We start from the raw sequence: 13,223 nt of genomic DNA, 5'->3' as shown, positions 1-13,223 counted from the left end.
AGGACTACATGGGCAAACTAGTTTGGTTGCACATGGCAGAAGAGTATATACAGTGCAATGTACAGTACAGTATATCTATGTCCTTTTCCTTTTTCTGTGGCTTAGTTGTGTTCCAGATTATGATTTTACAGCTGTGTTAGGATAGGTAAGTGACTTAGGCTAGGGTGTGTTTCGACTTACATCAAAATTCGCACTACATCACTGTTGTAGGAACGGGACTGAGTCGTAACCTAAGGCCCCGTATGTTGTTTCACTTCAAGTTACAGTTTCAAAAGTCACTGACTTTAAAAAAAGAATACAATTAAACCTCCTGGACACTAGGAAACCCAAAACATTCACACCATAAATCCACTCTAAAAGATTCTTTCTCCCATTCCAAACAAGCATCTGCTGTAGAGAAACCTAACTCAACTTTCTCCGAAACTAGAGGAAATTTTACTAATTGAATTGTGTGTGTGTGTGTGTGTGTGTGTGTACCAGAGGGAAAGAGATGAGAAGCATCAATTCTTCACTGCGGCTCCTTAGTTGTTCATTGATTGCTTTCTTATACATGCCTTGACTGGGGGGATACAGCAGACTGAGTGACCCCTTGCTCAAGCCAGCGACCTTGGGCTCAATCAAGCTGGTGAGCCTTGCTCAAACCAGATGAGCCCGTGCTCAAGCTGGCGACCTCGGGGTTTTGAACCTCCACATCCCAGTCCGACGCTCTGTCCACTGCGCCACTGCCCAGTCAAGCACTAATTGAATTTTTGTTCAAATCTTCATTGAAGTTGAAACACAACCTTCAAAAGTCAGTCACATAACCTTCCCCTGGTTACAACAACATACAAACACAGATAACTGGATCAACTAACACGTATCCCTGTGTGTAGCATGTAATCAAGGTCTGATGATCCAAAGGAATGCAGTATAGGAGAAATTCCAACCTCTCCGGCTTCATAAACCATCAATAGCAAACAAGAACAACTCAAATGCAATATAGTGTCTCAAAAACTGCTAATAAATCAAACAGAACTGGGGTCCTTGTTACACAGTGACACTCAGGCATTCATATTTAAGGACAAAAAAAAATTGGAGTTGGAAAGCTAGCAAGGGAAAAAAAGTACTTAAAAGAACTTGTTATAGTAGAAATAGAGTATGTTGATTTACTCCGTAATTAAAGTAAAAATCAAAGTTCTTTTTCCAGGAAGTCAAAGCACTCTATGTACTTTCTACTGGCGAAAAAGTTATGTAAATAAATAACTACAGTCGAGATGACCACCGCAACCAGGCCAAGCACCAGCCACAACCACCCATGAAGGGGAATTCACAAATTGTCCTTTGTATGCTTTGTAAAAGAATCCCAAACCAATCCAGACTGAAGCAACACACACCTGTACAGGTAAGAATTCTGGTTTATCTCCTAATGTAATCCAGAAACACCAGATACCCAGTTTCTACTTTAGCTGAGGCGTTTAGAATTACAAAGTGTAAGAGAACCTTCAGGCACTGAGGTAAGGGAACTGAACCAACAATAAAATATATTTATTCTCACTTTCTCTTTTCAACTTGACTCAAAAGACAAAAACCAAGTGATACAGTTTACTGAAATCTCAACTGCTTGTGGCTTTCACTTACAAACAGGCTTTCCTTAGAAAAAGATAAATACATACGAGACCCAAACCTGACAATTTACTCGTGCCACTGAAATTATTTTAACCAGCTACTAAATTAGATTTTTATCCTTGTCCCCTGCCTCTTCCAACCACATACAGACTTTATTTAGCTATGTCTTAAAAAACAAACAGATCTACGTTATTACAAGTGCACAATTAGTTGTGCAGATAGCATATTCTGAAACTTGACTCCCAGGAGATGACTCGAACTTTATGGATTTGGGAGACAGCGTCAGAAAACTGTTAGCCAAGGGAAGGCGGCACGGAGAAGCGTGGAGATTCAGGGCCTCTTCTCCCCTGAAACTCACCCCATCCTTTTCCTCAGTCCTTTCCCACCTCCTTCCATTATCTTCCATTCGTTACTGCCTTTTGCACAGCCTTTTTCTAAAATTGGCAACAGAAATGGCAGGGTAGTAACTCTCCATTCCACCACCCATAATGAGGGCCTGCTCTAGCGAGGCTGTGTCGGGGCACGCCAGGTCACGCCCAGTGCAAGCCATTTTCACCTTGCGACAGAGAGGCTTGCTTCTCCAGGTGGCTCTCAAAACACAAGAACATTAGGAGCTCTCAAAACACAAGAACCCACAGCACGCACCCAGGACTTGGGAATGAACCTAGCAAAGGACGGGTGCTGGTGGGAGGAGCAACAGCTAACACCCCTCCCGCCCTCCAGGGAGAGAGTCTCAGACAATGCTCGCCCAGACAAGCGCTCACCATGGATCTTGTGTGTTTAATGTCTGTGATGACTAGTCAGTCATCAGATGTCAGCCATCAACGACAGAGAACACTGTGACACTAAGTTTGAAGGTACAGAGAGGAGGTTCTGTTAGGGCGGATGAGGGGCAGGTGACACAGACGTCACTGTAACCAGTTTATGGCCTCCTAGCCTCACGCCGCACATCTTCCATGTGAACAATATGTATGTTGATTGTGCGTAAGTTTTCCAATCAGATTTATTAAGGCAGTGGTCACCACAAATATCGTCTTTAATTAGGAAGATTAGAAATGCAAGGTGAAGGCTACCCATATTTCATAGCACTAGAAAAAATATAACTATACCTTTGAAATCTACAGATGCTGCTGTTGTACAGGAATAAGTCATTATTAAAACCTGTGACTTCCATTAATAAACACAGCATAATACCAAAAAACCTGTTATGAACAATTTCATAGCTGCTTTTCCTCATGTGCCTACATCATCGCTTCACCCAGCATGTGGTCTGTCCTCCACAACCCAGCCCCATCAGGTTCTAGTCCCTGAAGGTTCAACCCATTCTGCGAGCCACAACCAGAGTAGTCTGCCTTCAACATTGCCTTGACCATGTGTTGTTCACACAGCAGATAATTACCTCTGCTCTGCCAAGTGCAAGACACTGGATAAGATACGGGCTGGCTGTCAAAGAAACTGAAGTGAGGTAACATATGATGCACATACCTAAACAGTCTCAAAGAGGAGCATCTGCCCTTAAACCAGAAGTTGCTGAGTTCAAGGCCCTAAAATGTCCTAAGTGCTTTCAATGACCTTTCTCTTCTTGAAGAATGACACTGGGTTCTCTGTCTCATCACTTCCAAGTTTCTCTGCCCAGATTTTAGTTCTTCCTGATAATCTAATCTTGCTTATCAAACCAACTATTACTTTTTATTGAATAATTATGGTATCTAGACAGTATTTATTAAAGGAGTTAATTAATGTAATGTGTTATTTATAGCATCTAGCTGTGGCAAGTCCTCATTAAGTTTAGCTGTTGTTGATACTAACGGGGGGGTTGACTTAGACATGGCGTTCAGTTTAGTATTTTAATCATTTCAGGACTTCACATAAAAAATAAAGGAAGTAGTATCTTCTACTTGGGTTGCCTGAAAACACTATTCTACAGTATAGTCTGTACCAGGATAAAGACATCACTGACCCCAGTGACTTCGATTCTATTGATAGTGAGGCGACTGCCACCCTCACAGACAGTTCCATTAAATACAACCAGATCCAATTTGTAGGCTGATATAGTATCTATAAAACATACACTAATTTACTCAATAAATAAGCTGTACTTGCTACCCAAATGTACGGTAAATAGGCATTATCCCATTTTACAGAACTTAAACCTAGAGTTTAAAAAGATTAGGTGACTTGATTCAGGCAACACAATTAGCCAGTGACAGAAGCAAAGCATCTGGCTTTCCTGACCTAGTGCTCTTTGCATCTTTCATTCTCCCTTTCAACTAAAACTTGTTGAACGCCTACTACAGGCCAGGCTTGGGAAAACATCGGTCATCGAAGCATACAAAGAATCTGTCTTAGAGGTGACGTTCTAGTCTGAGGAGACAGGCAGTACCAAAAATAAATGCAGAATGTATATACTATAGCATATTAAATATATATTCTATTTATATAGTATAGTGCTTTGGAGAAAAATAAAAATAGGGACAGGAAGGTCAGGATGAGGTTAAGATGTGACCATTTTAAATAGGGTCAGTGACATGACTTTTTTCATTTTTCTTTTTTTTTTAGTTAAGTGAGAGGCGGGAGGAAGGGAGGCAGAGACAGACTCCCGCGTGTGCCCTGACCGGGATCTACCCGGCAAGCCCTCTACAGGGCAATGCTCTGCCCATCTGGGGCCACTGTTCCACTGCTCAGCAACCGAGCTCTTTCAGCACCTGAGGCAAGGCCATGGAGTCATCCTCAGCACCTGGGGTCAAACTGCTTGAACCATTAGAGCCATGACTGCAGGAGGGGAGGGGGGAGAGAGAGATGAAGAGAGGGAAAAGAGAGAGAGAAGAGGGAGAGGAAGGGGCAGAGAAGCAGATGGGCGCTTCTCCTGTGTGCCCTGACCGGGAATTGAACCTGGGACTTCCAACTGGCCAGGGCCTCAGTGAGATGACTTTTGAACAAAGATATGAAAGATGTGAAACAGAGAGGGAACCACTGGCACAGCTGGGACTCTAGGACGAGGGAAGGTGAGTGGCCGGGCATGCTGAGAACAGCACAGGAACTCAGAGGACGGTGCTGGGGAAGTAAAGGTGAGGGGCTTAGGAAAGCAGTGGGGTGATGGAGGCAGACCAGGGAGGGCCTTCCTTACAGGACATCGTGAAGACTTCAGTATTTCAACTATCTCAGAAGGAAAGTCGATGAAGGGTTCTTAAGCAGCGACATTACACAGCATGACTTGGGGTTGATGTTTTACAAGATCGCTGAGGCTCCTGTATTAAGTTCAGCCTGACTGCGGTGGGGGTGGGGGAACGAGGGACAATAAAGGCGAAAGCAGGGAAACTGGTTAAGAAAAAGCTGCAGTAGGACTGATCCGTCCTGGTCCTCAGCTCTGTTCACGTGGTTAACTTTACTAAAGGGTCCAAACAGTCACAAACATTTCTGGAAAGCACTTGCTACGTGACAGTCTGAGTGGAGCAACAGGAAACAGCAGACTGCCGCTGAAATTCTGTGCCCACAAACTCTCTCTGGTGCTAAACTCAAAAAGGTCAGAGTTGGGAGCACTTGTAAGGTTACATTCACCAGTACAACTGAGAGAGTAAGCACACAGTGCTACCTCCAACCCACACACTTTAAGCAAAGTTAGAGTATCTGTCTGGCCCAGTGGCCCGCGCAAACAGCACTATTAACAGTGTCCCAGGTGAGTTATGTTCACCCAGGCAGCTACCATTTATTGTGCACTTAGCCTCGAGGATAAAAAAGATAAGGAAGACTTGATCTTTGTCCTAAAATAGTTCACAGTCTAGCTAAAGACACAGACAGGTAAACAAGTAAGGGTAATCCAAACCATGATAAAAGCAATTACTGAGGTATGTAGAAGGTAGAGAAATAACAGACAGAAGGGAGTAATCAGCTCTGCCTTTAGGGGATTAGGGAAGACTTCACAGAGCTTTCAAGAAAGTCTAGAAGGTTAAACTGGAAGTCAACTGGCAGAGGGGGGGACTGGAGCATCCCAGCACAGGGAATAGGAAGGGCAGGGGATAGGAGAGGAAAGTTCTGGAGTTGTGAAAGAGCGATGGGTCTGTTTGCTATGTCTAGAGTTAGAAAGGAGAAGGGACAGGAGTCAGATGGAACAGCTTCATGCTATGTTAAGTGATACGGGCTTCACTCTGTATGCAATGGGGAGCCACAGAAGAGTGACCCGGTACAGTACCAGTACTTTAGGAGGACGGCAATGGGGAGCCACAGAACAGTGACCGGGTACAGTACCAGTACTTTAGGAGGACGGCAATGGGGAGCCACAGAAGAGTGACCGGGTACAGTACCAGTACTTTAGGAGGACGGCAATGGGGAGCCACAGAAGAGTGACCGGGTACAGTACCAGTACTATAGGAAGACAGCAATGGGAGCCACAGAAGAGTGACCGGGTACAGTACCAGTACTTTAGGAGGACGGCAATGGGTAGCCACAGAAGAGTGACCGGGTACAGTACCAGTATTTTAGGAGGACGGCAATGGGGAGCCACAGAAGAGTGACCGGGTACAGTACCAGTACTATAGGAAGACAGCAATGGGAGCCACAGAAGAGTGACCCGGTACAGTATCAGTACTTTAGGAAGACGGCAATGGGGAGCCACAGAATAGTGACCGGGTTCAGTACCAGTACTTTAGGAAGACGGCAATGGGAGCCACAGAAGAGTGACCCGGTACAGTACCAGTACTTTAGGAGGACGGCAATGGGAGCCACAGAAGAGTGACCGGGTTCAGTACCAGTACTTTAGGAAGACGGCAATGGGAGCCACAGAAGAGTGACCGGGTACAGTACCAGTACTTTAGGAAGACGGCAATGGGGAGCCACAGAAGAGTGACCGGGTACAGTACCAGTACTTTAGGAAGATGGCGGTGATTGCGATGTGGACTCAAGGATAGCTCAGAGGACAAGAGTGAAGATAACAAGAAAGAGAGACAATTCAGAAGGCCAGGGAAGCGCTGAGGGCCTGATCTACAGTTCGGGTGAACAGGCCTGTGCAGACACAGCAAACCTTGAAGAAAGAAAACGAACAAGATTGAAGTTAAGCGAAATAACTTTAATTTGATAGAAAACATTATAGTTAAACCCCAAACCCTTGAATTACATGCAAATGTAGCACATTTTGTAAGAGCTGCAAGACACTTACAAAAATTAACCCTAACTAATATGCAGCGTATTTTTAAAATTATTTTTAAAAATTACTGTTTGAAAAGAAAAATCTCAAAATGTTTTCAAAACCCAGTAAAGAGTCTGGCCTGTGGTGGCACACTGGATAGAGCGTCAACCTCAAATGCTGAGGTCGCCAGTTCAAAGCCCTAGGTTTGCCTGTTTGGGACACGTATGGGAGTTGATGCTTCCTGCTCTTCCCCGCTCTTTCCTTTCTCTTTCTCTCTCTCTCTAAAAATGAATGAATGAATGAATGAATGAATAAATAAATAATAGAGTCCTCATTAAAAATAAAAAACCCAGTCAAGACATTTCAATAAAAAAGAATGCAGGCTAGTCACTTGTAAAACTAAGCTCTGACAATAATTAATTTCTTTTTTTACTCTAAGATATTTCTAGTAATCTAAGTATGTCTACTTCTCAAAACAAAATAATGAGTATTACATAAAACATAGTTTCAATAGAACTTCATCAATTTAATAACAAATGAAATCATTTTTTTGCAACAGAACAGGGCAGTGAGACAACAGAGATTCCCAACTTCAAAAGAAAACATAAAGGTCAAAAAAGCGCAGTCCTGGTGAACTAGATAAAATATCAAGTGGCACTTACTGTTTGTGTATTTCACAGAATGTCAATTTCAGTAGGAAAAAAAAGGAAAACATTACATTTACTGCATGAGAATGGTCTTCTCATCTCTCTTATTAAGACTGAGTGAGATAAACTCCATTTAGCTATTTTTCCAATTTACTCTGTGACCTTAAAAATATTAATTAATCTAGTTTTACTCTTAAATTTGGTATGCAACCTTGACATTATTTGTCAATATTTTTTTTGGTTTCTTTAATTCCATGAATACAATTGTCCTCAATTCCCATAATTTTCAAGATTTTTATGGTAAAAAAATAAGTCACAGCTATTTCCATAGAAACAGGATCTTGACCTTGCTGTGCTTGGTCCTCCATGCTGCTTTTCTCCATTGTAACATCTGAAGTCACTGCTAACCTAATTATGCATAATAGGTCCTGTTTTCTGCAACAATGTTATTTGGGAGGACATTGCAATAAGACTACTTTAAATATAGCCAACTCCCACCCTCAACAATTGATAATCTTGTGTATGGATTATCCATTAGCCTTGATACCTAGAGTAAGGCCATTCTGGCCATTTCTGTAGTCCGTGGGAAGGAAGGAACTGAAAGTCAAATGATTCAAATTTAGCAATGTGATAAATACATTTGATAAAGTCTAGAAGAAGAGAGTGAAAGCACTGTTTAAACCCAGGCTCTGCATGTCAATTACCCTCTCTATCCGCTGACCTGCCAATACCAGAATCATCAATCACGCCCCTGCCCAGCTGAACAGAGGGCTGAGAACACAACAAAACATGCTCTGCCCAAGGAGAGGAGACTGCGTTATTATTCCACCTTTTTTATTTTATTTGATAAGAGAACAGGAAATGAGCAAGATAGAAGGAGCACAGAATAAATACCAGTAGTCACTAGTTTCCCTTGAAAACATTCCACAAGGTTAGAAACAAAGCCGGAGCTGATTAAATACTGTTTCAATCAACGCAAACAGCCAGAAAACCATGCAGAACACGAAAATGCTCCAGCATATATCTTCATCTAAACTTTCTCATCTAAGCCATTCATTTTTGTCCTTTTTAACTCCCCTTAATTGTCTTATCTACTTCTCTATTGAAATATGAACTCCATGACTTCAGAGCCCATATGCTATATTTATTTGTGTCCCACCCCGAGTTCTCAGGAAAAATTCCTCTAATACAGGGGTCGGGAAGCTTTCTGGCTGAGAAAGCCATGAACGCCACATATTTTAAAATGTAATTCCATGAGAGCCATACAATGACCCGTGTACATTACACATTATCCAATAAAAATTTGGTGTTGTCCCAAGGACAGCTGTGATTGGCTCCAGCCACCCGCAACCATGAACATGAGTGGTAGGAAATGAATGGATTGCAATACACGAGAATGTTTTATATTTTTAACATTTTTTTTTATTAAAGATTTGTCTGTGAAGCCTGACCAGGCAGTGGCGCAGTGGATAGAGCGTTGGACTGGGACGCGGAGGACCCACGTTTGAGACCCTGAGGCCACCAGCTTGAGTGCAGACTCATTTGGTTTGAGCAAAGCTCACCAGCTTGAGCCTAAGGTCGCTGGCTTGAGCAAGGGATTACTTGGTCTGCTGTAGCGCCACAGTCAAGGCACATATGAGAGGGCAATCAATGAACAACTAAGGTGTCACAACGAAAAACTAATGACTGATGCTTCTCATCTCTCTCCGTTCCTGTCTGTCCCTATCTATCCCTCTCTCTGACTCTCTCTCTGTCTCTGTAAAGATTTGTCTGTGAGCCAGATGCAGCCATCAAAAGAGCCACATCTGGCTCGCAAGCCATAGGTTCCCGACCCCTGCTCTAATACATGCTCTCACAACTGCGCGTGAAAAGATACATATTGCCTCATCTATAACTGACTTCCACTTTTTTACTACATAGACATCTAACAAAATAGTTCATGATTCACTAACTTTCATACTAGAGAGAATACAGATTCACACCTTTGACGTTGATGGCTAATTAAGTTGAAACATCATGTTCTAGTATGGTGGGTCATGTCACACTAAGAATGTAAGAGCTGATCATTGCTGTTACACATTCATTTATCTTCCTGAGTACAAGTGTCAATGCAAGACAGTTTTGAAACTTGCCATGTGCTGGAACGAAAGAAAACATCCAGGTGTTCACTTGTGATTGCTTGGGCATTCAGTATGTATCTTCCAGTGATTTCTGAGGGTCAGGACAAGTAGTCCATTTGGAAAGGTGTCACTCGGAAAGTAGCATGTTATTCTTATAAAAAGTTTCCCCAAAGAGCTCTCTAAAACTGTAATTGTATCCTTAGCTTCTTGAATACAAGTGACAACATTAAGCTGTAAAGCTATAGGTCTGTGTACTGATAGATATCCATAAGGCTGACCACTTCAACACTTTTTTGATGTTTCGGATGAGCAATCCAACATGGAGAGTTACTGTAAAAATAACTTCTTCGATTTTTACAAAACTTGAAAGAACTGTTTTATAAGATGATTGTGCAGCATACTGCCCACATTGATAGTATGGATTCAGTGGGCTAAGAATGCAAAGCAGTATGAGCAAAGCAGGGTGACCTGGACACGGGGCAGGAAGCAGGCAAGCACTCTGGCCTCGCAGCAGCTGATGGACAGGGGGATGGGAGGAAGAAAGATCCACGCTGCAGGGCTGGGAGAGGGGTGGTGGGCGACACAACACATGGGAGACCAACTGCTGAAGTGAGGTTGGCTTGTTAAGTGACACTGTCCTACCGCAAGCTGTCACTGCTTGATGGCAGTGTATGTGGGGAAGGGGAGGAGGCAAAGCAGGTGGCTAGAAACTTGTGTAAATAAAAAAATGTCCATATGAGGTACAGGGGTTGGGAGTAGGCTGAAAGGAAAGTAGATTCAGTTGTATGTGGTCTGGGAAACAGATACATAAGAATAAAAAGATAGATGCTACACAATTCTCATCAGATCAGTACGTCTTCAACGCAGACCACGGCCACTGGGCTGATGAGCACTGACGGGTAATCCTTGCTAGAGTCTTAGCTTATTTGATGCTCCTAAGACAAAACTCCAATCCTGCATGATCTTTCCGAAAGATTTTTTCCTCTTTTGATCTGCAAGTATAAACAAATGTCATTTCTGTATTTCTCCACAACAAAGAATTATGGGGAATAAAGATCAACTTAGTTATAACATGCCTCTGAGACGGTGTGTCAAAGTTGGGAGTCGATCTTTTTTTGTAAGACAAATGTGGAAATACAATATAATACCATGAATATTGATCTATAGACAGCTTTTTAAGGATTTCACCCTTAAAAATGATATTATCCATGCCCTATTATTTCTAAGAGCCACATAAATTTACATTTTGAATTATGTCTCCATTTATCTTCATGAGGCTACTATGTTACTATGTCCCCTATTACCTTGGATAAAGGACACAATCTTTTGTATTATTGCATAAACAAGTCCTCCTTCCCCTTACAAGTCACCCCTGTTCTTTACAATGACTTCTTTATTTTTCACAAGTCAACTGTACAACTATTTGCTTCGTTTCCCAACTAAAATGAACATATGCAAATTCAGAGTCTCTTTCCCAATAACGTTAACTTGGATAAAGTCTCTCTGATAGAAATCCCAAAGCCACATACTCGTATGTATTCAGTTTTTAACAAAACCTTGACAGTGGTTGACTTAAAACAAAACAAGTAATAAAAAACCACCTTTGGCAGAGGCCAAAGGAATCAAAACTATACCCTCTTGCAACCACAGCCCTACTATATCCACCCTTCAAACATGTTTGCTTCAAACATTACAACCTACTCATTTACCAAAACCACAGCTTATGCCTGATTTAGAAAAGTCAAGTTCATGGACTTACTAAACTACACAACTCCAGACAGAAGGCACAAATGCCTTGTCTACGCCTGGCAATTACACAGCATCTGAACTGCAAACCTACATTTTTAAGCTCAGTACCAGCAGACCACTGTTCACCACCTCCTTGACACAATAAACAACTGACATCTTCAGAGAACATTAACTAGTCCCCCTTGTGCCATAGTTGAATACACAAGAACAAACGATCCAGGAAGAAGGGCTGTGTTTGAGTCTCAGCCCATGGAATATAATTACTGTACATGTTTAACTTCGTTTATTTTCTCACATTTCAGCAGTTTTGTTTCCCCCAAGAAGGGAAAGAACAAGTCCCTGAAAGAGGCCAGAGAGGTTTCTTTTGGCAAAGGAAAAATGTGATAAACAGAGAAAACACAAGCACGCAGACTGTATGGACTAGGCTCCTTTGTAATATTTAAGGAGCCCTCCCCTCCTGGGCTCTGCCACAGTAGCGAGTGGAGAAACCATCTTTGAGCCTAACAGACCCAGTCTACAGCAGACATTCTAAGACAAGTAACTCAAATTCGAAATATAAAATAGGGGTATGTTAAGAAATACTGAAATATTTCCCTCTCTCCCACCAGGACTAATATTTTCCCTCTCCTAAAAGAAGGCAAAACATGCTAAACCTGAAAAGAGAGACCAACAGTCGTCTGGAAAGGAATGGAAAGAAATCTGAAAACTCCTTTTGGCCAAGCCCTTCCTTTGTGCTTTAACTTTCCTTGATGTCACCCCAACACCTGTTCAAGCATTCATGTAATTCATCAGTTTTCTTTAAAAAGATGCGAGGGGTCTATCCCTGATTCCCAAAGTTTTCTCAGTGCACTGTTTTAGAAAAGACCTGTCCTGACCCCAAACTGTTGTAAGAGCAGAAGATTCTGTCTATGACAGTGGTTTACCACTGAACTTTCCACAGGTCACAGGAGCGTGAGGCTCTGATGGGAGAGAAAGAGTGCTGAGGAAGAATAACAGCTATTTATCCTTCTCCGACAGCCATGATCTCAAGCTGAATCTAGCTGGAAGAGCACTTGTATTTTAGATATGGAAACAAACAAATGACACTGAATTCCAGTACAAAAAAACAAACAAAAAAACAAACAAAAACTCCTAATGAGACCGAAAGTCACAAAGGGAAATCGGTGCAAGAAACAAAAGCATGCCAAACTTCTAAAAAAAATGTTTAAATGAAACAAGAATCAAGTCACCTTTTCTGGGCTGGGTTCTGTATGTCCAATTTTCATCGTCCGCCTCCACCTGCTGCCCACACACCGAGAGCTCTCCGTCACTGCGAAACAGCCTCTTTGTCTGCCTGGACAAGGAGGAGAAATTTATCCAACTCACAGCACGTGAGAGAGAACCTGCATTTGACTTGAGTCTGAAGGAACCGGAAGAGCCTTCCTTTTTCATCTTCTTTCACATCAGAATCCACTATAGACAAAAGGTAGCCCAACAAACAGAAGCTGGTTTATTTTAAATTGGTCCAGGTCCTTTACACGAGCCTGCTCCTTCCCACTTATTCAGACAATGTTGAGAGTCAGGCACGGCTTTGTGCAAAAAAGATTGTGTCTATATCACCCAATTACAAAGACAAGGAACATGAGGGGTAAAAAACAAACAAACAAACAAAAATCCTAATTTTTGTTTTTACTCCAGCCACATGGTGGTACTTGGTTTCTAGATCAGGGATAGCCACGGTCCCCCACATATAAAATAAAAATAAACAGAAGGACAATCTTAAAAAATCAAGTAGGGTGGTCATTTCAGGAACACTTGTCAGGCCTTTGCGAAGAACAGAACCAAGGCACTCGGACTCTTTGGTGTGCACCTAGCTTCCCCACCTGTAATCCTACCCTCGCCCAGGGATTCTTCCCCGCAAGGGCAGCAGGCCAGCCGTCGGTGGAGGACAGAAGGAACTCCTCAGGCTGGAGAAAGAGACTCAGCGTCAGCCCGGGCGCC

At 42.5% G+C, this 13,223-nt stretch overlaps 1 protein-coding gene across 4 annotated transcripts in view; it reads right to left on the bottom strand.

Moving 5' to 3' along the window:
* The window catches only part of NHSL1 (NHS like 1), a 232,670-nt gene that overhangs the window by 116,697 nt on the left and 102,750 nt on the right, over positions 1-13,223 (bottom strand). For 2 of the 4 annotated variants that reach the window (XM_066373126.1, XM_066373129.1), the window contains exon 1: positions 12,473-13,097. The exons of the other annotated variants lie outside the window; for them this stretch is intronic. In XM_066373126.1, coding sequence (XP_066229223.1) covers positions 12,473-12,674 — 202 coding nt within the window. In that variant the 5' untranslated portion in view covers positions 12,675-13,097. Of the gene's footprint in view, positions 1-12,472; positions 13,098-13,223 lie in introns of those variants that run through there. 4 annotated transcript variants of the gene reach the window in all.

Source organism: Saccopteryx leptura, chromosome 3 (genome assembly GCF_036850995.1).
Source record: "Saccopteryx leptura isolate mSacLep1 chromosome 3, mSacLep1_pri_phased_curated, whole genome shotgun sequence".
Classification (NCBI taxonomy): Eukaryota; Metazoa; Chordata; class Mammalia; order Chiroptera; family Emballonuridae; genus Saccopteryx; species Saccopteryx leptura.
The sequence above is the reverse complement of the archived record's forward strand: the minus strand, read 5'-3'. Positions and strand labels throughout refer to the sequence as shown.